This window comes from Toxotes jaculatrix, chromosome 13 (genome assembly GCF_017976425.1).
Source record: "Toxotes jaculatrix isolate fToxJac2 chromosome 13, fToxJac2.pri, whole genome shotgun sequence".
NCBI classification, from domain to species: domain Eukaryota; kingdom Metazoa; phylum Chordata; class Actinopteri; family Toxotidae; genus Toxotes; species Toxotes jaculatrix.
In genome coordinates, this window is record NC_054406.1 from 18,007,137 (window position 1) to 18,032,641 (window position 25,505).

The 25,505-nt window shown below is 41.7% G+C and overlaps 1 protein-coding gene across 1 annotated transcript; it reads right to left on the minus strand.

Moving 5' to 3' along the window:
* Positions 1-1,319: 1,319 nt before the first annotated feature.
* kcng2 (potassium voltage-gated channel, subfamily G, member 2) lies at positions 1,320-16,135 on the minus strand. Its single transcript, XM_041053119.1, has 2 exons — positions 15,347-16,135; positions 1,320-2,147 (listed from the first exon to the last, which is right to left on the minus strand). The coding sequence occupies exons 1-2, from the start codon at positions 16,133-16,135 to the stop codon at positions 1,320-1,322; spliced, it is 1,617 nt and encodes a 538-aa protein (XP_040909053.1).
* Positions 16,136-25,505: the final 9,370 nt, after the last annotated feature.

Here is a 25,505-nt window from a genome sequence, read left to right on the forward strand (position 1 = left end):
TGTGTGACAAAAACAGTGGCATCAATTTTTCTCTTCAGGCAGGTTTTCTCCTTCCTTAGGTCATGTGATTCAGCTGAGCCAAATCCATGAAAACTGAGAAAATTCAGAAATTCAAAATTACCTGTGAGATGTGATTGAAAGCTCTGGAAAAAGCCAATAAGTGGTCCTTGAGTAAGGAATTTGTGGTAACTAGTATTCCCAAAGCCGTCAAGAATAGTCACACTCAAAACCAATTCCAAATTTTTTCTAGGGTTATCTTCACACTGTGAACAGGACTAATGCTAGTTGCATACAATTACTCAACATGCCATATGTTATAGTTTGACTGAATGGAGATGATGTTCCACATCAATTCGCTCCTTGCACAATATGGCGACCGCTGACGTTAGAACTTGAGCGTGTGGGCCAGTACTTCCGGTCAAAACTTCCGGTGATCTAACAGCGACAGCGGAAGACAGCGAGAGCAAGAGACAACAGCGATCGAGTTACAGAGATATTTTATTTACATAGCAGTAGCTGTGTAGCTAACATTTAGGTCAGTTGTCCTGTAGATATTTTATATTTATTTTGCATACGACAAAACTTTTTTGTTTTGTTTGTACGCACCTCAACTAAAAAGCGTCAAATGTTGAAAAAAACAACTGATAATTCTAAAACAAATACAGGACCACTGACCTAAATGTTAGCTACATGGCTACTGCTATGTAAATAAAATCTCTCTGTTAATGTAACTCGATCACTGTTGTCTCTCGCTCGCTGTTATATCACCAGAAGTTTTGACCGGAAGTACTGGCCCACATACTCAAGCTCTAACGTCAGCGGTCGCCATATTGTGCAAGAAGCGAATAATAAACAGCATGTCTAACATCTCAGCAAACACCTTTAATTCAGACAATCCTCTCAAATGGAGCTACATGAGGAACATTAATTATCAGTCTGAGGTCTGAATAACAACATGTGATGTTTTGGTATTAGATTTCCCTTTTGCACAGACTTATCTCAAGTCTGAATCGCAGTGAGACCATTGTCTTTGTCAGTTTTTCAGTCTCATTCGACTTGAGTTGTTTAATCATGTAGTGGCCCATCTTTAAAAGTCAAACGTGTGGAGAAAAGACCTCTGCAGCTCCTCTGTAAAACGTAGGAAACTCAGATACACTCTGGTGCACAAGCGCTTCACAAGATCAAAGCAGAGATCTCAAACTCCAGAGGAGCAAAATCTCCTCCCTGTTCACAGTCCTGCTGCTGTCATCTTTTAAGTCCCAGCTCTGGCTGTCAAGGCCTCCCAGGCTGCCACACAAACAGATAGACAGACAGAGCAGCTAAGTTTGCATGGACGCTCTGATCTCAGCAGCCCTCTGAGCAGCCAGTGACTTTCTCCTCTGCACTGTTGAGGCTGTGGCCTCTGTGATGCCGTGGTAACTGTCCGTCTCCTGAGAGTCCTCGCTGTTCTGGGACTTGGTGCTGTCCTGCGAGTCCGGCTTCTGCCTCAGCGCCCGGCTCTGCTCCTCCTTCAGCTCCACGTAGGAGCGAGAGAAGGTGTGAAAGATGGACGTCACAGGGAAGGCCATGAGGAGGATGCCGCTCAGGATGCTGCTGAGTGCCACCACCTGGCCAGGGATGCTTCTTGGCACCATGTCTCCATAGCCCACTGTGGTCATGGAGATGACTGCCCACCAGTAGCTCCCGGGAATGCTGGTAAACTCCTGCTTGGCGCCCATTTCGCTCTCAGCCAGGAACACCAGTGGGGAGAAGAGGGCCATGGCCACACACAGGAAGAGCAGCAACAGGCCGAACTCACGTGTACACCTCCTCACTGTCAGACCAAGCGTCTGCAAGCCTAAGGAATGCCGGGCCAACCTCATCACGTAAAAGATCCGTAGAGCTCGCAGGACTCGGAGGACTAACCCCACCTTCTCCAGGTAGTTGTTCCCTGAGCCCACAGGTTTTCCTCCCACCGACAGAGAGTCCACGATGAGGGTGATGTAGTAGGGGAGGATGGCCACGACGTCGATGACGTTTAGAGGAGTACGCAGAAACATACATTTGCTCTGCGTCTGGATGAATCGCAGCAGGAACTCCAGGGAGAACCAGGCAACGCACACTGTCTCCAGCACGAAGATGTTATGGCACCTCTGGGAGCACTCACCCTGCGATGGGGGGAAAAAAAACACATACAGTAAAGACAGATATTAAGGATTGTGTTACATTATGCAACAGCAACACCACCACTCAGCAAGTGAGATGTATGAACTTCAAAAATGCTTCAGAGAAAGGTGACGAGAAGACGCAGCATGGAGTCAGCAATTAAGAATCCGTTTCAAAGCCTGTTTGAGTCGTGGGTTCATCATTGACCAGTCTCTTGACAGAGGAGGTTGGAGCATTTGATCTCAACAATGAGGTGAGTCTATTCTTACACAGAACCAAACACAGCTGAGAAGGTGTTGAAAGATTCATGAAGTGTAAAACAAAGGCTTTGATTATCTCATCTGGTAAACCTCACTCATACATCAAACCTGAGTGAAAGCTGTATGTGGTGTGCATGTGCAAATGATGTTACATAAGAAATGAACTGTCTCACCAGAATCAGTCGTCACTAAGGCAAAGCAGGCTATACTGTGGCTCCTCAAAACTACCCGAACTGAACTATTCACTCTTTTAATCTTTTAATGATGATCTATTTTTTCAAGACTGCTGAAATAGCATTCATAAATATTTGAAAATATAATTATAAGAGATAACTTGGTTATTAAGTCAAAGTCACCCCTGGAGGAGGCTGAAAAAGGAGCGTGTGAGTATGCTTTTCAGTGTTATTAATGCCCGCAAAATATTCTTTGCTTTATTTTTATGGGATAATTGTGTGTGGATTAATTAAAACAGGGGAAACAATTGAGCATTTAAGAAAACTTTCTTCAAACACTTAAAACTTTTAAATCTTTGCAGTGTCATGTAATACAGTGGAATAGGTATTTCTAAAACATCGTTTGCTTACAGACTCGGTTTCCTTCCTGTGTTAGGTGGCTCATATATTTATGACAAAGGGATGTGAGGTTATAGAACATGATGACCTAAGTGAAAGAGGGGATTACCTCTACAAGCATCATTGCTGAAAAGGTGTCAATGTGCACAACTGTGAATGTATAAGCAAACCACTTTGCTTAGTATTTGCTCAGTCAACAGCTCTGCTCCATGGAGACATTTCAACTGACTTCCCACACAGAAAAAAAAAGTCCTCTTGGATTCAGTCTCATGCATTTTTAAGATCATACACTTAGTTTTGCATATAGCACAGTTTCTGCCCTTGAGACATCAAACTTGCTAAACCTATTACAGACCATGTAAATCACTGATCAGCAAAGCTGGAGCTGCAGTTTTTCACACAGCAGCAGCAGCAATAAAGGGCTAAAGTGAAGGCTCACAAGTAAAATGACAGGAATTAGTATAGGAACTTGAAACAGTAGTCGTCATTAACGCACGTGGACAGTCAATTTGTGTGTTGTGTGTCTTTGCCAATTCTGACTGACACTGAAAGCACAGATGTTTGGTTTGATCACAGTCAGACTCTCTCTACTCCTTTCAAGCCTATCCAGCTTTTAGTAAACGTTATTCAATCTAAAAATGCTACTTTGAAATTGGTTCTGATGTATGCTTTGGAAAAAAACATTTCTGTCCCACCTCCACAGTCTGGATGTGAAAGTTCTGTGTTGTGACCCCTGCCAGCCGTGCTTGTCTTTGTTTGATTATAAGCCTTCAAACTTGTAACGTTAGAAAAAGTTCATCAAGAAAAAATTCTTTACTTTGCAATGTAGAAATTTTCCCCCACCCACAACAAACAACTTTACTATTTCCAGCATAAACAAAATAATAATGTTTAAATTTGGTTTTCAGGCATCAGCAATACTTAAAAAGTGTCCCAGAGTAGTTATGTTTATCACAGTAAGTACACGTGAGGCATAGTGTGAGTAGCACTTTAGAAGCAGTGTTTTTCTTTCCTCTCTTGTTGAAAGCCTTTTGCACCTCTGGCCACACCCAACCACACCTATGCGGTACACCTGTACATCACTGCAGCAGTTAGACCAGTGGAGGTCAGCAAAGACAAGTTACAATTTAGGTGACATAACTTTAAAGGATGTTGAAGATGTGATTTTACAATGTTGTAATGACAATATCAAAGCAAAGCTTTTGCACAAAACTATGTGAAACACTAATGCTATGTTGTTGTTTTTTTTGCATATGCATGCATAAATTGGTTAAGCAAGAAAATCATATCAAAACAAAAAACAGTACAGCACATGTGAATCTTGCATAAAGATCATGATGCAACAGGTGTGGCAGCCTCTCACAAAATAATAACCTTTAAATTGATTAATATACACTAAAAAATAATGGCTAAAAAAAGGACAAATCCAATGACCCTCACAACCTGCTTAACGGGGAGTGAGAACAGAGCATATGTTATTGTCTGTCAGACAAATGTGCATTGGCATAAGTCCACAGTTAAAATAAACAATAGGGAGTCGGTTCTCTGCCTCAGCACAGGTCCATGGGCCCCTCACCAGCTGTTACCAAGTATAAACTCTTTGGCTCTGACTCTTATTTTGAAATGTGCAATAATACAGTAACCATGAGGTTAAGAGTACAGATTGTAAGCTTCAGTTTGAGATGATTTTCAGCCAATTTGGACCAGAAATTTAAAAACAAAACACTCTCTTTTTAGAATGCCAAAAGCATTTGGATGGATTATATAATATGGCTGTTATTCTGAGGAGCCTAGATGTCACATCATCAGAATAATTTTCTTTTTTGTTTCTCTGTCTAACCCTTTTTTCCCACCTCACATTATTCAGCTGTAACTGTGTGTGACTCAAAATTGCTCCTGTTATCAATCCATCGTTGAATTGTCAGGCTCCTGTGGCAAACCTTTTTGGAAGCCACAAAAGTATTTTTCTTTCGACCAATTTGTCCTTACAGCACCGCAGCACGTAGCAGTCTCGAAGCCCGATGTGCTGTTGCACGGCACGATAATTCAAATGTGAGGTGAAATCCACCCTCTAACCACATGCTGTCATTTCACATCCAAAGTAATAAGATGTGAAAGCCAAAACAAATAAAACTGCTACTGTCCAAATCCCGAAGGAGTTCAACCGTTTTCACATGCTAACCAGTATGTTTCACACGTCTTCTGTCAGTCTGCTCTTCAGCATCCACGAGGGAGTCTGTCTGTTTGTGACACGTCTGCAACTGATACCGTCCCCCTTCCTTGAATGTGAGCGTATAGTGTTGCTCTCTGTCAGAGGCTTCCTGGCTGAGTGCATTTTCCACTCCCTCCCGTTCCTTCTCCACCCTGAACAGCCTCCGATGTACACACAACCACACAGGATCAAATTAAAAGCACACAATTATCCGTCTCAGCGATCAGGGGGGACTCTGACCCTGTCACAGCTGAAGACAAGCATGTAAACCAAACAATGCAGGAAGCGACAGCTCACCTCTGATCCCCGGCAGATAAGTTGGAGTGGGTGTGACTCAACAAACGGGCAGACTTCAAATACCGAGCTGGCTCTGTCTTCGACACGCCAAAGCTTTTAATGGATTCATTTACTGCTCTAATTGTTCACATCACTGTGCTCTACTCTGTGTGTACTTGGAGGCTGTGTATTTTCCTTTGCTGCCCTGATTGAGTTTCAGCAATTTTCCTTCTCTTCCAGGAATCTCAATTCACCTCTTCACAAAATAAGACTCTTATTGCAAAAACAATAACATGATTGTGTGTGAATCCTCAGGATTTCTAAGGTCAAGCATGGAAAGTCGTATTTCCACTCATGAGATAAAGTGGCAGATTTATGAGCTGTGGTATCTGTGCTATAAACATAAAGTGTAGGTTTCACTTTAAGCACTGTTTGTATATTTAATGTTTAAATGTAGCTTTAATATGAAGGTGAGGAAAAAGTTGCATTTGTCTAAAACAGTATTTCGCTGTTGACATATTTGGATATTCTTGACAAACTGCAGGGAAAGTTGTGTTTAGTCTTAAATAAATATTTAAATAGATTGAAACTGAGATTGGATCAGTAGCTCTGAGAGGGGGAAGACACTGCATCATGTCAAGAACGACAAAGCTTGAGAGGGAAGCTCGAACCCAGCTTAGTTTCGCCACAGAGGTGGCAAATCACGATGTGAGATGGAAATCATGAAAGCATGAAAGTCGGACTGTCAGTTTCAGAAAGTTACAGAAATGGCACAGCCCCCTGAAGCTATTCGACCATCTGACAAGAACTTCAGAGGAAGCATACTGGCAGCTGAAGAGTCTACGGGCACACTAGTCCTGGTTCAGTCTGTCTCATCTACTGTATGGAAGACAGTCCTGCATGCTTCCTATTATAAAAGCTTAGGGAAGCAGTTGAGCGCTGTTCTTCAGAGGTGGGGAAGTTAAGTAGATGCCTGTTTAAAAACACCTCTGAAAAAGCACAAATTTGTGTCGCTTGTCCGAGTGAGGCCTGCTGCATGCTCCTCACAGCAGGCTCAGCAAATGTGTGTGTGCACCTGCAAACCTGCACAGACCTGGTGTGTGCCTCTTGAAATTTGAAAACTTGCGTTCCGTAATGACGAGAGCACAGCCCACACACACATATATGTAGCTGTATTTAACTGTTACAGTCGGTGCGTGTACACACTCAGAAGAAATAGCACGCGGCCACACACGCTTAGAGTTTAACTTTTCAAGTACACTGTCTTCTTTGCCTCATTCTGGTGCACCAACTCCTAATGGGCTCATTATCGTTCCTTATGGCCGGAGGGCGGAAAACACTGACTAGAACTATGGTTGGTGAGAACCACAGTTGTCGTGGGTGTTTCCTCCCTCACAGTCAGCGACAAGGGGCAGCAGTGACCCCATTTCACACTCAAAAACAAACTTAGTCACACAAAACTCAGATTTCTGCTTTATAAGATGTGTGTTAGAGCAGGATGTAGTGGTTTTACAGGAGAAAAACCTTCAGTGGTGAGGACTAACTGGTTGGTTTGGCGAATGAAAGTCTGGTTAACTGCCCCACCTCCCGTAAACTGAAGCACACACCCACTTCCCTGAGCTTTCCAGGACTTTTTCCCACATAATAGATGAGACATGGGATGTACTAGTCACATTCCCTGTTGGAAAGTTAATGAACACTTAGCTGCTCAACTCAAACTGTTTTAAAACTCATCTTGGCGAAATAACCATGTGAAAAATTCAGGTTATTGTTGGACTGGCTGCAGTTCATGCGAGCTTGCTCCCATAGGAGTGAAGTGTATATTTTTAGCCCATTGACACACTGCTGACCTGTCCATAGTATACCCTGCCACTTGTCCAGTGCATGCTGGGATAGCCTCCTGCTCAATAACCATTAGTACTTATTTAACCTGCAACATTTCACTCTCAGCACAAGGCCTTGCCTGTCTACTGCATATCTTAACACTGTCAGTCAAGTATAATTTTCCATCCTCATCTTAATTCCTCTCCCACAACCTTAATATGACATTTATTCAATATAAAGCCTGTGACACTGAAAGCTATCTGCAAATCTGAAAAGCAGTGTGGTTCAGAGAAACCTGACCTGAGGGAGAAATGGGACCAGACAGAAGCAATTTTTCACAAATTATGACAAATATGACAAATGTTCCTACTAAGTTAACAGCTTAGTGGCCTGGTGTGAGTCTAAATAAATCTCAAAAAGAACAAATAATCTTATCAGTCAATCCTCCAATCTGTCCCTAAAAACCAGGATGTCTTAGATTGTGGTTTGGTGAATTTCCTCAGTATTTCTGTGTTGGCATGTGTGACTGAGATGCTGAATATTGATTCACACACAAATTATTCCACTCAAACCCAGATTAATAATTACATAATCATGATTACTTTGTCTGGAACTTTTTTAAAAGATTTTAATAAACATCATCTCTCGCAAGACATAGAGGTCTAATCCCCCACTGCCGCTGAGATGCTTAATCATTGAGTATATTTATTTACTTTTCAACAGTCTGAAAACACTGCTGTAACTCACACACAGAGCACTGGCCTCGACCCAAGCAGATTTGCTGCTTGTCAATATGTATTTATTACAAACGGTTCTTTGGGGAAGGCAGGAGAACTTTATGGCCACTGTTTTCTCTTCTGTGCTGGACAAAAATATTTTATTTCTTTCAACCAACCACAGTCTTTAGCAGCTTTCAGAATACATATATGCAGATCCCTCTGGAAAATAACAGACATTTAGCCCATCAATGCTCCCATGTTACCTGTAACTAGTGTTTTGCTAATAGCTTGAGCTCTGAATTTGCACTTCTGGACACATAATGCATCGTTCTGTCTGTAAGCCTGATAATGGCATAGCTGAAAAGCAGGCAATGCACCTCAGCCTGCAACAATAGGAGCAGAGTCTTTACATTGTATGCCCATACTCTGTTATTTATGCCATGTTCTCTGCTGCTGTGACAACCCAAACCCCCCCACGAGAGTCATTACAGTTTCATCTAATCTAACCTGATCTAAAGCGCTGTCGATATTAATGGCTGTTGCCTGACAAGTGTATGCTCTCACTCTCTCTCTCTGCCCCCCAACATTAAAATACACCACTACAGGGAGAAAACAATGGAAATGAATACAGTACAACTAATGAATGAAACAGTGATCTAGTTTCAACACCTAGTACACTTGTACACTTTTTGTACAGGGTGCTTTTACTTTATTGTGATTTAGCAACTGATTTGTTCCAGCTCTTACACCACTGTTTCAGCATAAAGCCATTACGGGCAGACTTTATTTGCATTAACATTTATGAGCAAGGCTGATGCAAGTCAGTTGGGCTGAAAATGATTGATGTAAAAAAAAAAAACATATTTTGAATAATATTCCAGTAGAGCAGAACATTTGGACTTGAGTTGAAAGCTCAGTCTCCTGAGACTCAAACTCCTCTACATGTTTTGATTAGATTTTGGCCCAACTGAACCCTCATACCCCCGGAGAAGGATCCGTCAATATCCTTCATCTTTTCCACACAGCTAAGTGCTTCCTTTGTGGTTACTTTGGAAAAACCTATTTCAAAAATATTGGGTATCACTGGATGTTGAATCAGTTAATGGCAGACTACTCTAGCTGAATATGTTTACTAATGCAAATGCTTCTATGGTAACAGGAGGAGCATTTCTCTAACCTCTAAGTCAATCCCTCTTCATGTGTTGAGAGGCTGTTCAGCTGGGTGTGCTTACAGCTCCGCAGGGAGGAGCAATTAGAGCAGGCACAACTGGAGCATTTTTCTGTTTGCAGTAAGTAACCAAAGGACAGGGAGAATACATTATTTAACCTCTTTTACTCTCTGTTTTTGTAGCTCCTCAATTAATCCTGAATCCAAATGGCAACATGTCAGCCTGCTGAATCACAGGGAGCAAACTTGATACCTGTGGTGGTAAAAGCTTGAATCCAGCCACAGCTGTTCTGAAAACCACGTCAGAACAGGAGATTTTAAGGCAGTAGTGTCATAATGTGATCAGAGCAATATTAGTCTTCAAAGTTTTAGCCATATTTTTACTGGCAGAATGCATCTACATCAAAGATGTACCGTCAAATGGTGTCAGGCCATAAATCAGTGGGGGCACTGAGACATTCTCTTGACATTTTTGGCTTCCAAAGTCCTGTATTCTAATTAACTACTGCTGCATTATTTTCTTTTTCACCTCTAGGGGTCAGAAAGAGTCCAAAACCAACTCAGAAACACAGTTCTGACACTCTGAAGGACTGCTATGACCTGGAAGTCTGAAGTCTGAATACGCCTGTATACAGGAGTTGGTGAGAGCCACTGCACTCAACCATACAAAGTGCCAATAAAACCAATAAAGTGAGCTAAAAGCTTCAAAGTGGGGTGTTGAGTCTTAGTGGGATCACTACTGAAAACTCATTCGCATTACTCTGAGTGATCTGATTCAGTGTTAATGTTAAAGTTAAAATATAACAACACACACACACACACACACACACACACACACACACACATATATATATATATATATATATGCACTTCTAACAAACAGTCACCCATTGCAGCCTTACGTTAGCTCGGTTCTTGCCACTAGTACTTTGAAACTATGGGACTTTGGGACTATGAAACGTAACTTTGATGGTACTGTGCTGTTAAGCAACTTTTACTAAACCTATTTTAGTTGCCATTTGCTTTTAGTAAAGTACTATAATGTTTACAGTAACAGCTTAAACCATTTTATATTGTATTAAATTTAGTGTTCATCTATCTCTGTATATTATCTACCACGCTTTGAAGCTGACAGTGGAAAAGGTTTGCTAAAGTTCTGGCATAAAACATGACAGTATTCCTTAGGAGATTTACAGTTTGTACTGCAGGAAAGAAATCACTCCTCGACTCACCAGGAATTATTCACCAAACACTGGATGAGAAACAGAAATTATCACCACCGTGATGGATTGCACATTTCTCTGAGCATGAACAGCAGTATGTCTAACTCGCAGTCAGGAGGGATGAGTACACCTCCTATTTTCAGCATAGACAAAGACAAAATTCTCTCTATTTTCTTACAGCATTTGCACACATTTCCCTCTTCCATCCGTCCACACCCTCTGAGCTCTGGCTCCCCGATTCCCCTGTGATGATATATGGCTATGGTAGGGATGTACTTTAGACTGGCTGGGATTTACATCAGAATGGAGTGTTTGTGGCTGTGAGGCAAAAGCAAGAGTCACTGAAAGGTTAGATCCATAGCTGGGGCTCTAGCAGGAGATAAATGGGACAAGAACACAGTTTTCAAAGATGCTTATGTGAACAGAGTGAGCAATTCTGAGGGAAGAAATCAACAAAACACTTGAGATGTTTAATCCCCTATTCATCCAGAGTGTGTGGATGAGGGACCATAAAATGTGAAATGCAATATAGCTTCTTTTTATTTTTTGCTTGCATGTGTGTGTGTGTGTGAGAGAGAGAGAGAGAGAGAGAGAGAGAGAAAGAGAGAGAGAGAAGGGGGAGAGAAAGGTCTCTTAGCCACTGAATACTTCTCTAAGAGCCACATTAGATTAGACGGACAGGCTAAGTGCTTTCCATTGCAGGCAGCTCCTTAAAAACTTCTGGTTTCTGCCTACCCGGCTCATGTGACCGAGTCCAAATAAGTGGCCGCTTCCTGGGTTTATGTTGCGTTGCCCTCATGATTTACAGTGCAATTTAATTTACGGTGGAATCCACATGTCTGACCGCTTCATAACACGACTTCATTTACTGGCAAATAAAAATGTTGAGATACTTTGACAGTCTAGGCAAGGACATATTTTTGTCAAGTAATCCCTCTTGAGCATGTTATTCAAGCTGATAAAATCAATATTTTTATAATAAATACGTGTCTCAAGACTTCCTGTTTGTGAAAGCGGTCGCTTGTAGTAACAAACCCACAGAGAGGATTGTCAACTGACAGTTACCATCAGCTCTGCAGAGCAGTTTAGGGTCTTTTAGTGCATTGTTTTGGTTTTCACAACTGGAAACACAACTCCAAAATAAATGATAATGTTGCTTTGCTTTGGGTCTACACCAAATTAAAAGGAATATGTCAGTGTTGTGTTCACAGCTTGTTTGTGCTGCATTTAAAATTACATTAACATAATTCAGTGGTCTAAGTGGCAGCACTGGTCCAGTCAGAAGCTTTAAATGGAAAATGTGGCATCATATAGCAGCTAACACGTCATGGTAGTTTTAGGAAGGTCAGCGTTATAAAGCAGCATCTAACATGGAGCGCTTTGCTTTCTTCTTACTGCCAACACTGGAGCTGAGACTGAAAAACATTATACATAACAAATACACAATATATTACTATCTCTAAATGAGTATCTGAGGAAATTATCATTTCATTAGTTTCATTAGTATAGGGAGGATCTCTGCAGATGTAAATGGTGGGCTATCAAAGCTAATGGATATTAGGTTGCTCTGTAACAGAGGAGGATGAGTGGGCGGATTCAACTGAAAAAGATGTGGCAATTAGCAAAAGCAATTCACCAAGTTGAGCTGGATTCAGAGCGTTCAGCTACATAAATGCCTTGCTTGACATTAGCGTAAATGAAGACAGGAAGTAGTAGTAGTAATGCTCATACTCAAGTTTTTAGGCCCAGGCCAAACTGCTCTCCTAACATGGTAATGAAGAGAGGAGACGCTCCACAGCCAATTCTGTCTGACACCTCAGTACACACCATGACTGCTGGGAACATACCAGCAGGAAATCACTGGACATTTCTTTTTGAAAGAAGAGACAGAGAGAGAAAGTTTACTTTGTCTTTTTTGTGTTTGATTCCTGTGCGCACGGCCCAATTACTATCTAACCAAAAGTTGTAAACAAAAGTGCAGTCACAATACATTTAGGGCAAAGCTTTAGTGATGTGTCTCCTCATAAGAGAGAGATTTCAGCATTTAGGGATGCCACTTTGTTCTAATTTACCATCTCTGGTGTTCATGGCGTGAGGAAGTGGCAGACTGTGGTTTGCCTCCCTTCATTTTGTTATGCTAAGCTTTCCAAGAATGACAGAGCCACCTCATTATACCCATAAACCCTTGCATTTTGGGGTTACCTCCCATGGTTGGTTCAGATTGGGTTCTCACTCCTAATGAACCACCACCACCTAATGTTCTCCTGGAGGAGGAGCGAGACTTGCTTTTTCAGGCATCTCTGGGTGGTTAATTGGTGCCACAATGACTGTCTCCAGCTGTCCAGAGCTTGAAACGCAGTGTGTCCTTAATCATACCTGTTGCTCATCTGATTCAAATAATTAAAGCTGCAGATTCATACAGGCGTGTAATGACAGATGACACTCAGTTGGAGATATGATGACGTTTACGATTACGTCTATGTAAAGTTTCAGTCACGTTGTTTTCCTGATTGACTTCCCCCTGGAAGTTCACACACTTCCCACCAACACCCCCTCCCCAGCCTGCTGATGAAGCCATATCTCTGACAGAGGGAGAAGCTGCAGGGCTCTTCTTTAATCATACTCTGGTCTGCTGATGTCATTCAAGAGGTGAATTAGCCTGATACAAAGACTCTCTGGATCCAGATCCTCAAGGCTTTCTGAAGTCTCCAAGGCAGAGGCAGACATGAAAAGGCTCAGAACTGAGACATTGTCAGCTTTAATATGCTTTTTTTTCTCCACTTGTCACGGAGCAAAAAAGCGGGGAACAAAAGCCTGAGGTAGCAATATTCCTCTTCCTGCAAGATGAAAGCTAAACACAGCAACAAGTGGATGTGCTGTGCTCTCACTTTCAGACCTAATTAGAGACCAGAGATTGGAAGTTATGAATATCATCATTTTATTTAGAGTTTTCCACCCAGCAGGCACCAGCTCTGGCTGATAATCACCCATGTTTTGTTTAAATACAGTACATCATGTACAGATTCTTCAGTTACTGCAGTTAAACCAATAGTTCGACATTTTGGGAAATACTCTTCTGTATGTGAAATAAGAAGATCGACATCTCGTGTCTGTGTGTTATGTGCAGACCTGGAGTTAGGATATGGTTCACCCTTTAGCATAAAACAGCGGAAACAGTGAGCCTGTCTCTTTCAAAGGTGAAAACATATGCCACCTCTGAAGCTCACTAATTAACACAATGAACCTTACTTAGAGTCACACGGAAATGTGAAAACAACAACTGACAGTTTTAGGTGGAGTTACGTGGAAAGTTTATCCCTTCGTCCGTTATTTCCATTAAGTACTGTTGGTGCAGTCAGGCACAGTGGTACCAAACTCTGAAACCTCACTTGTGACAACACAGCTGCAGAAAGCTTCCAACTGTTTCCAGTTTAGCCACTTTCATGCTAAAATTTGTCAAATTTTATGATCCCGTTTGTGATTGAGGTTCGAAATGTACAGTAAATGAGCTGTGCGTGTTCCTAACAACCAATCATTAACACTTATCCACTGAGGAAGTCTTCTACTATTTCATCTACAAGAAAATTTGTTTATTCCTGAGTTTTGAAGCCTACAAAAAAGGTCTGTGAATTTTAAGTATATTTAGATGAATACTGATGGCATGGCATTTAAACACAATCTTTTATGGATATGCAAATCGCTGTGTAATGATATTATGTATTTACAAATTATCCTCTATAGTTCTCTTACTTTTTACTGATAATAGCCCAAAAAGCCATGTACCACACAGCAGTTAAAATCCATCTGTTTAAATCAAGCATCAACAGATGTACTGTAAGTTAAAGTATGTTCCTTTTATAGCCCCCATTTTGTTTACTGGTCAGCTGGTCTAAATCAGGTTTGGGTAAACAAGCCTTTAACTGTACGGACCAAGATTTCATGGCTACAATTTGCATAATCATCATGTTATATAAGAATAATGAACTCATTGCAGATTCATTTGAGCTTATTTCACATTCATTTTTGGAAGCAGCTCAAGTGAAATCAGCTGTATGGAGAAAATATCTGTGGGATTTTGCAAATATAGATCCACGCACTCCTCATTCATTCGGAAGTGTGTGACGACATAGCCTTTCATGTTGTATATGCACTGTCAATTATCGCATACATGGGATTTCACGTTGGTATGAGGGAAGGTATGCTGCTGCAGCAGTGAGGGGAGTTACACAATAATCTGGTATTCAAGTGAATGGCGAGGAGGCCTCGTTGTCCCTGAGCCTTCGCCTCTGTCTCTGTCACAATGATTTACAATAAAGCTCAGGAAGACTCAGTGTGTGGGCTGCTGCATCAACATAATCTGAATTCGACTGCAGCAGCTGTAAAGCACACACATCCCTTAGGCTGTTGTGAAAAAAAAACAAAAAAAAAACAGGAATCCTGAGACCAAGGTTTCTTTCCTTTATAATTATGTGCGTTGCGTAAAGCTGTAACTATGGTGTTCCTTATGAGAAACTGTTCAGCATGTGATGATTTTAACATTTGTTCTACAATTAGACACTACTGAGAGTGTTTATGAGATGCAATGTTGGATGTCTCACACAAAAAAAGTAACATTTGTAATTTCCTTAGATTCGTTTCTGGATTACTTTACTCCCTGGGAGATCATTCATGATATTACGCTACTTGTCTGCTTTATTGTTTCTCTAAAATTGGTAATTATAACCTGTCTTACCTTTTAAAAATTCAGAGATGCCTTGCTTTTACACCTCTTTGTTTTATGGTGATTTCTAAATGATTTTGCTGCCCAGTGATGCTGAATAAAAATCCAGCAACCCAAAATAAAGTAAATATGAGGCACCAGAAACTAGTCTGAATATTTGGTTAACTTAAAGTCAATCCGTGTATAAAAAAGGCCAAATAAAAAAAGTTGTTACTGAGAGAACTCACCCTCTCTTCCTCCTCTCTGATGTCAGGCATGGTGCTGACGCACAGCGTCACGGCAGTGATGGCTACGAATAACACCGACAGACAGGCGAAGATCTTCCCCGGTAGGCCGGAGTGGGGGTTCTCCACCATGTCCCTCAGTCTCCGCATGCAGCTCCCCACATGAGTCTCCTCCTGTGCCCCCGCACCAGGAGGCTGCTGGCTCTCCTCGCAGGACTGCGGCGACGTGAGCTCGGCCTCCTCCTCTTCCAGCCTCTGCTGCTCCTTGTACTCCTCCTGCCTGAGCCGCAGCTTCCTGAGGCAGCACCAGTCCAGGTTGTTCTCCTCCACCCCCCAGTACATCAGTTCCTCCTGGAAGGACATGGCGCACATCTCCCTCAGAAGCCGCAGCTTCCCCGCCGCCAAGAAAGTGACAATGGTGCGGAAAGCCGAGGGACTTCTGTCAAAGAAATACTCATTGCGGCTGCCGTCGTAGTCATCACACACGTCCATGATCTCGGCCTCGTTGCTGCAGCTGCGCAGCTTGCCCAGCCTTGATAAGGGAAACTCCTCCAGCGTTGACCAGGGGATGCGGTACTTGATGCCCCCCACATTGATAATGGCTGCCCCATCAGCCAGGCCAATCTCATCCCCATCCTGTTGGCGGGGCTGAGGGTGGAGCAGGAGCTGCGCTCGCTTGTAGAACAGACCTTTCTTGGAGGTGACCTCCTGTGGGTTCTCTACACGGTTGAAGTGGAAGGTGGTGAACTGGTGCTCAGTGCTGCCCGCTAGGAAAGCTACCTCCTGGTACATCCCTGCCACTCTGATGGGGGAACCTGTCCTGTAAAATGCGATGGGAGGGGGGCTTCACAGGGTACGTGAGGTGACTGGGAGCTCGTCACCCATTCAGCAACACAGCTCGTCTCTGTAGGACACGAATGACAAGTCAGTGATTATATTTTTCAGCATACTTAAACACTTTTAGTATTTCAGGACTTTATTCTATCACGTTCCGGATAAGTACATTCATGAAAGGCATCAGTGCATCTCAAATGAAGTGCTCGATGGATGGTTGAACAATGTCTGAAACCAGAAATGTGATTTGCAATCACATTTACATTTGCATTTCTTATTCATGGTTTGCCAGTCATACTGTTTCCTTTGTGTTTTGCTTATTTCTTTAATTTCTTTATATTTTCTTGATATTGTTGAATGATAGTCATTATGGGTTGCACTGTATGTCGGCTGGTTTTCAATTCCACATTTCTTTTATTTAAGGACATATTTAACCCCATAGAAGCACAGTAAGAACATGTAATCGTCACACAGGAAAAAAAAATCCTTTGTACTATATTTATGTGATCCACAGAATCCTAAAGTCATTGGTTTTTAACTGCCTTTCTTGTCAGACATAAAACAGAACACAGAAATAAATATTTTCAGAGAGAAACGTCACATTCTACTTCTCTGAGGTCTGAATGCAATGGAAGCACACGGAAAAGCAACCCGATGGCAAGTTGCGGTCTGAGCCCAATTCAGAGAAATTAATAACTTTTTTTTTTCTATTTAAGGCGTCACCAGGCTGTGGAATGAGACGATTTACAGCACTGTTTAACAAACTGTAGGAAAACACAAACTCACTAATGGACTAATGACAATGCACTGAGCCGAATATGAACTTAAGGAAAATATCAGCCACAACATAAAACATATGTGACGTTAACATATGTTCAAAGTTTAATCTATGTGGGAATTGTTTATTCATTTTTCATTTCACATGAACAAACAGCTGCTGCATCAATGCATTATTCAAAACAGGCTTGTCTTGTCAACACTGAAAAATAACCTATATTCTGAGGATCAAAAGGACAGTTACTGTAAGCATCTCTGCCTGAACGGCGATGCTGTCCAACATTTTCTTTCTAAGACACAAAATCCAAAATAAAAGCCCTAACATGTAGAGCTATCTAACAAAATCCACACAGGTACATTTCTGCACTAGCTGCTGATGTGATAAAAGACTGAAGAGATTTTGAAGTTTTCAATGTGTCATTGTGAGCTGTTATTTTGTTGGTAGTCGCGAAAACATTTCAGCCACAACAGTTTATAAAAAAAAAAAACTAATAGCACAAAACGGCACAGTAACAAGGAGAGAAGGAAAAACTTCACATGAAAATGAAAATGATTTCCCCTCGGATGCACTTAATGGTAGTGTCAGAAATAAAAGAGAATACGGTAGAACAGCTAAAACGCAGTGCACTGTACACGCTCAGATATTCATTTTATTCATGGATAACAGCATGATATTCAGATGGGACGCATGTTTCTACAAAGGCGGAGGAAACAAATTACCTTTGTACTTATGAAATCTTTCCGAACAAAGTTGGACAAAATGTTTAAAAAGCTAAACAGATCCAAGGATCAAAGATTACGATGAAGCACAAATCATCTGCTTTTACAAGTTTTGGAGTTTTTGAATCCATCATGACAATGACATTTCACAACCAGCTGTTTTCCTGAGTCAGACCAGTGTCATCACTGCCTGATCAAACAGCACAGTGTGTCAGTCTGTGTGCACTGGCTATTTTCACTTCTTCAAAAACAAAGCTCTTTAGAGCCAATTACAGATTTCTGAGGCCACGCTGTCTTAACAAGCTGAGACATTCTTTTGTTTTATTCAACGTGGGCATCTGGATACACAATCCAGATAACGCAGGCTGTAAGTATAGCAACAGGCCAATGATTCCTTACTCTGATAAGGATGAATGTGAGAGGCCTGAGGCAGTGGAGCTGATGGAGGGAGGCCGGGCACATCATCACAACAAATTAAGAGTGGGACCCCTCCAGCTATCCTCAGAGTTTCCTCCTCTATTGTGAGGCCAATCATTTTGAAACAGGCCGCCTTCTCCGAGGGAGGGGGTCAGAGAGCGGCATCTCTACAGCAAAGTGCTCCTGACAGGAGCAGTTTATTGAGCATGACACTGCACCCAGGGGTGGCTTCAGGAGCACAGAGAGAATGAATTCAACTCCCAGAGGAGAAGCTCAAACCACAGAAGAATAACATGTCAAATAAGGCTTGTTGAGTCATGGAGATATTAAATGTAAGTATAAGACATTTGCAACATAATTGTCACGTTTGGTTTAGTATGTTTAGTCCTGATAAAAGGAATAATTTGACACTTAATCAGACACTTAACGAGATCAACGCCACTCTCATGTCAGTCCATTGTGTATAACCCTAGTAGACAGTTAGCCTGGCCTAGCACAAAGGCTGGGGGAACCTAGGCTACCTGGCTCTGTCCAAAAGCAACAAAATACAGCCACCACTTCCTCTAAAGCTCACTAGTTAACACTTTATACCATGTTTATTTAATCCAAACGAAAATGGAAAAAATGACAGGTTGTGGTTTTAAGGCATAGTTTGCACCTCCTTTGCCAGGCGGACTATTGTTTGCTGAACAGAAAGCTGTTAGTGAGCTCTTTTCAACCTTTGGACAGAGCCTGGCTGTTTCCCCTGCCTCCAGCCTTTATTTAAAGCTACGTTAACTGTCCCCTGGCTGTATCTCCCACATGTTGAAAATCCAACCATCAGAATCAATGCTTTGTATGGAGATTGTACCTAAAGGGGGACTCCAGGTAGATGCACAAGGTCTGATAAATTGCCTCAGGTGATGTCACATGAGTCAGTGTCGACTGGGGCTGAAGACTCATCTCTCAAGGTTCATTTCTGCTTGAGGCTTACTAGCATAACACACTTAGATCTCTGAAAGAATTGCCGGTTGTTAATTTCTGCATTGTGAGTAATTAAAGGGCCAGATTTGGGCAAGGGAGAAGAATGTGTGGAATTAAAAAAAAAAGCTGATATCTCTGATTTTGATTCATCAATTCTTATCTTTTTTTTATTCAGTCCATCATGAGTCTGACGGCATCACAGGAGTTCAATTTTAAAGTAAAGAGCTTTAAAGTTTAAATACTCATCTGACTTGTGTACATGTGACTGTACAGCAGTTTCAAGAGAAATGTGCTGAACATCTTATCTAAAATCACCCTGTGAAACACCTGTATGTAGTGGCGCACACATTCATGGTCCCAAGTAGATGAATCTCAGTCTTGTTCCTTCTCAGTCTGTTTAATGGAAGGACTTAAAGCGGTGGAAATATCCACAGTTACTCAAGAACAAACCATGTGTTAAGTGTCTATGTTGTTTATGTATTTATCTTTTATATTAAAGCAGTAAAATCCAAGTGAAAGCAAGGCTTTGATACACAAAAACAAATTTTCTAATTTAAGAAAGCCTTCAATCCAGCAATCAATCTTTTATATGTGATTTTATGTGGAAAAAATGCTTTTGTTTCGAGTATTTTACATCCCTTTCATCCTCATTAGGTGAACCGTGAGCAGCTTACAAGGTCATGTTCTTTCTTTTCAATTTCAGCGCATGAAGCTTTTCCATAGACCTGTGACCTTCAGTGTCTGTGTGCTTGTGTTTGAGATGCTGAATATGAATCTGTGAGAAAACAGTCAATTAAAAGCTTTTCCTGAACTAGTTTAAAGAGGTTTTCTTTGAGAAATACCTCCAAGGTGGTTTCGAGACACCTTGCTCTCCTTCTTTTATCAGAAATAGAACCTGAAAGAGATGCATTACTTTTCAACTCTGCATTATTCTTTTACCACCAGTTGCTCATGCAAATATAACTTGCATGACTCTTTGCATAAATCTGCAGCCCATGCCTCACTGATACATTTGTCTTCCCACAGCCACTCAATCATCAGCTTTGTAAAAGGCCTGAAGCAGAAGTCTATTTCGGGACACAGAGATCTTAAATGACGCTGAACTATCACCTGACCCGCTGCTAAATCAGACTGAATGATCTCCTCAGAGCCACTTTTTGTCGGTGACAGTGAGTACTCAAAAATATGAGGACAATTAAGTTTCTTGCCTGAAGAGGCAGCTCTGCAATCAGTGGAGGGAAAACGATTTCATAATCTACAGTGATGCAAAACGGCTCGCTTGAACTGCAATAACCATGGAAAGAGTACTTCTCACAACATAATCACATACGTAAGAGTCTGAGGGGCTGAGATGTAGAGAACCTTTTAGATTATGAGTCACAGGAAGTGATGATTTTGTTGACCAGCCAGGTTTTGACTCACTAAAGAGATGCTTTATTATTGATTCAATTCACAATGTCCGTAATTGAAAATGGCAACACGTCATGCTCTGTTTTCTGCAGTATGAATTATAAATGGGCTAAGTGGGTTGCTCGAAGTACACAATACTTTCTATACCCCCAATGCCATTATTTACTTGAAAAGACATTAAATGCTTAAAAAATAGACTTGGGATCTTAATACATTCAGTCTGGAGCTGTATAATTCTTTGTTATTTGGAGGTTTGTTTTTGCAGAATACACTGGAGACCAGCAGTGAAGCCAGTAATGGGCTAGGCGTATCTGATCAAAATCCACTTTGTAACACTACGCATTAAAAACTATATACGAAACATAAAGAAACATAAACTTGATTTATTGACCTAAGCTTGTTTGTGTTGGTTTTGTCGAATTAAAAGCGGTGAAGAAAATCATGGGAAGCTAACGTAACATTATGAGCTGCTAATGATACTTTCAGTTGGCTATCTTTTGTGTTGCTGTCCGAAAGTACATAATTGATGTCAACAATCAACCATCTAAATCTTCCTCTAAAATGTTCCCCACAGAAGCATCACTGCATTATCCGACGTTTTAGCTTCCCAGACAACGAACAGCGCTGTAGTGAATCCAGCTTCTGAATCAAGACGCAGTTGTCGTGGACACTGTGTGTGTGTGTGTGAACACTGCCTGTTCCACTAACGTGATAGACAAGAACAAGAACACCTGTAACCATGGTGACTGCGCACAACTAACATGGTTTCTGTTGACTAAAACTAATTTCCACCCAAACACTACGACTTAAACCACCACCTTCACAGCCAAATTTGAAAGTATATCCCTGCTCAGTCAAGCGAGGAAAGTCGAGGTGCTTCTCATCAAAGTGGTTTGGACAGTTTTTGTCTTTGTTGCAACACGGAAGAACAACTGAGGATACAGATTTCTGTGAAATGTGCAGAAAATTCCCAGAGAGATGTGTTAGTGGAAGCACTTAGCTTTACTGGACGTGAAGTTCTAAGGCTATGAGACCACCTGCTAGGGAGATGTGTTAAATCAACTGAACCACGATGCCATGGACTATTCCTTTATTCAGAGGAATATATGTAATTTCTGTTTTAAGTGAACACCTTCAGCTTTCCTGTTTATTTGTTTAATTTGTGCAGTAGGAGTGGAGAGTAGAGCCGATGTACCCTCAGTCCAGATTTTGATTTTCAGATGCATTCACTCGCTGCTGTTGCAAATAAATGTTTTGCATATTTAAGCCTGGCTGGGCAACAAAAGAAAGGTTTTTGTGTAAACGTGTGCACAGCCTGACTGTGTGCCACAGCTTCATGAGTTTGCTGTACAGGCAGTGTTTTACTGATGGGTATGGCCCTTGAGAGGCAAAATGTTGCAAGTTAAAGCTGTCACTGTTTTTTGAGTTTGTCTGTGTTTGTTCATTTCTACCAATAATGGATGCACCACCGCATTTTCATAAAAGTTGGGGAAAAGTTGGCCCCATTCACTTTTGTAAGGACCCATCCAAAATACAATTTCTGATTTCAGAAGTTTCAGAAGCACCGTGACAATCTAACAGAAAATTAAACCTGCGCTTCCAGCCTGACAGTCAGTGTCAATCAGCTGATTCAAAGGGCTGGATTTAACAAAGTGTGAGACAGGGAGGAGGAGATAATGGGCTGAATAAATCGCTGCAAGGGAAAGGATCTATTTGATGGTGAGCTTAAATGCGGAGAATGTGATGTTTGTGTGAAAGCACAGTTATTAGGACAGCGATGGAGTTTAGAGATCACAGCAGAATACAGAAAGAGACGAACAGCCGCCTACTTACAAGCACATGAAGAATGTGGCACATCGCCCCTCTCTTCTCTCTATTTTACGTTCTCATTATGTTCCTCTCCTTGCAAAAACAAGAAGTAGAGCAGTGGTTTTCTGCGACTCAAGAGTCTGCAGGTTCTCAGCCCACCTAACACCTTCCTCCCATTAACTCACCTTAAGCTACAGAGGAGGAGGACTGCTGAGCGAAATGAGCCGCTGTGGTGTTTCGCTGCACGGCAAACCTGGTTGAAAACCTTTGCGTTTCAGAGCAGATTGCCATATTCGCCGCAATCTGTTCTCATTAGTTTGTTCTCTGTGGTTTCAAGGGCCCAACGGCGTGCGCGCTGGTACGTGAATTTACAGTGCAAGAGAAACACAAGCAATCCGTCTCCACACATCAACAGGTTAATGATCCCAGCACAGGGAGGCAATGACATTTATATGGCCAATCTATACGGGAAAGTAAGTAAGGGGGGGGGGGGGGGGGGTGCTTCTGAAAAGCACGATAGCTGTTTTAAAAGCTTCCTTTACTCAGATATTGATGGGAAAAATCCAATTATCCATAGACAACCCTCCAGAAAGGTATGGTTTGTGTAATGAGAGTGGGAGATGGACAGTTTGATCAAATTTTAAGTGGAGCATTGTTGGGAGTAAAAAGCCTGCATGTACAGGAAAGGTGATGACCGAAGCTCGTGCAATTATTCAGAGAAACATCCCAAAAATGAAAGGAAACAGCCTATAGTACTCCTCTAACACCCCCATAGGTGTAGTGCAATAACATAACAGTAGGAGATACCATTAAGCACCATAAGGACACTTCTGGAAGCACTCAGAGTCCCTTCAGGAACATTATAAAACTGTGATAATGATGAATAAAAAATACAGTGAGGACAATATGAAAGCATTAATTGAGAACCATTAGCCCCCGTAGCCCTTTTACTACCCCCTATAGGAAAACCAGGAATTGAAGAAGTTTGTCAAATTTATGAAATAGAAAAAAAAGAAAGAAAATAGATGGTGCTTCTATTATGAAAGTCTTGAACCTACTGTGTATTTAGTATTTGATTATTAGTATTTGATTAGTATTTGATATTTTCTCCCTTATGATACCAAGCGACCTCTTTGTTGCTCCACTAAAACAAAAACAACCTGTGAAATTATTATATGTTTTTTTTTTTTTTAATCCTAGTTGCCAGACTCACCCAGTGTGTCGTTGGGCTTGCGTCCATCTGTTTCAGCTTGCTCTCGCGTTCGCCCCCCTCAACATGCAGCATGCCTTCAAGTTTTCCACGCAGATGGTCTGGGACATTGTAGTACAATTATCACGGAGCCGAATTCGCAGCGCTAACATGCCGCACAGAGTTTCCGGGCTTCTTAAAGTCGCCGTTTAAACGTTCAACATATAAGGAGAGAACCTAAAGAACCGTTTGGTCCGTGGGAGACGCCAAAGAGGTAGAAATGTTATTCCACATCAAAGACTCCCGTCAGAATCTTCTTCTCTCCATCGGAGACGACGTGGCAGATGTTGCAGAGGAGTGTGTGTCTGTCTCTCTGTGTGTGTGTGTGTGTGTGTGTGTGGCTCGGAGCAGGTGAAAGGCTGTTTCCAGCTCACTTCTGGTCGCACAGCTTTGACTGTTCAGGTGCGTCCGGAGCTGCGCGCTCCGCGGTGCGCTCCGCTCTGCCAAACTGTGTCTCTGGGAAACCACGACTGCGCTCAGTACAATTTCACAGCGTCAGGGGGAGTGTTTGTTATGGATTTCTACTCACTGTTATGTGATCAGCTTGAACTCTAATCATCTTTCTTGCCTCGTGAGTAATTGTTGGGCTGCATTTTCGACAGTCTTTATTTGGCACCAGAATCTGCTCATAATATTTCAGGCTTGTTGAAGTTGATCAGTTTGGCTACGTGTGGCTGACGCTTATATAAATCATTAAATCTCATCTTAGCTCAGTTGAATGATCATATAATATGATTATATTTAAATATCAGCCACAAATTGATTTCTTGATGCGTGTATTTTGGTGAGATCCACTGCTTCCCAAACTGAAGGAGAACAAAAAAAAAAAAAAAAAAAAAAAAAAAAAACAATAAATGAATTTGGACATGTACAGTATTTACAGTGTGGCTGAAACAAACCCATCCACCCCACTGGACAGAAAGTCAGAGTCAGACCCACCCATCTGAGACAGTAGGTGTGGCTTTGCAGACCAGCTGAAAGCCGGTCTTACTGGCTGCAGTTTCTCTGTAATTTCAGCCCGGTCTGTCAACACAATGTCAGCTCAGCTGAGAGTATTCAAAATGAGAGACAGCAGAGAGGAAATAATTGCCATGGCCTGATTGATGTTAAAGTAAACAGTGGTGATGGCAGTAGAAGCATCCATTTGCAGGATATCTGGTTTGCTAAATGCCTGCTAACAGCTCAGGGTTAAAGCTGCAAATGTGGTGACATTAAAAAATGACTCTCTTTGGATTTTTTAAAAGCAGCAGTTTTCACAGACTAAAAATAGGAGCAAGCACAGGTGGCTGTTTTACAGAAACTACCTTTAAGCCATATGAGGTTGAGTTAAATTCCCATTCATCATGCTGAAGTGTCCTTGAGCACAACATTGGACACCCGCCTGCTCCTGGGACGCTGCTCCGTGGCTCAGTTTGACCTCTGACCTCCTTGTTGAAAAGCAAGAAAAACATTTTCCCTGAGGAGAAAGAAAATCGAACTTTTATTGACTGAACTTCTTTTGTGCAAGAATTAATTCATACGTTTTCTAAAATTAAGAGATATGCATTTATTTAACATTCACTTGTTTAGTATGGTACTTCCATAAACTGGGAGGCGAACTCAGAAGAGACAGATTAACAAAGAAATGGTCAAAATCAAAGCAGCAGAGGCCAAGGTACCCTGACCTTTAGTCCTTGTTGTGGATTAAGCACCAAAAACACCTACGTGTCCCATAATGCCATGCAACACTCAACTGCTTCAGTGTAAGTAATCACACCTGTCATTCAAACTCAGTGTTGTGGTCCCCAAGACCCAGCAGAGATAACCTCTAATCACATTATCATATGTTGTTTTCTCAGATTTGAAGAAGCTCCTACACAGTTCAGTGCACATTAAACAAGTGTTTTCACAGTGTGAGGAGTCCTCACTTCATTTCAGTGTTAATAAGGTGGACGTCTCCTTTAATCTCAGCCACACCCCCAGCCTATATTTCATCTGAGCACA

Bases quoted from the DNA above. Each gene is read 5' to 3' on its own strand.
- kcng2 (XM_041053119.1), bottom strand. From the start codon at position 16,135: ATGTACCAGGAGGTAGCTTTCCTAGCGGGCAGCACTGAGCACCAGTTC. The intron at 2,148-15,346 runs GTGAGTTCTCTC...CCCCCATCGCAG, and splicing joins TCAGAGAGGAGGAAGAGAGG to GGTGAGTGCTCCCAGAGGTG.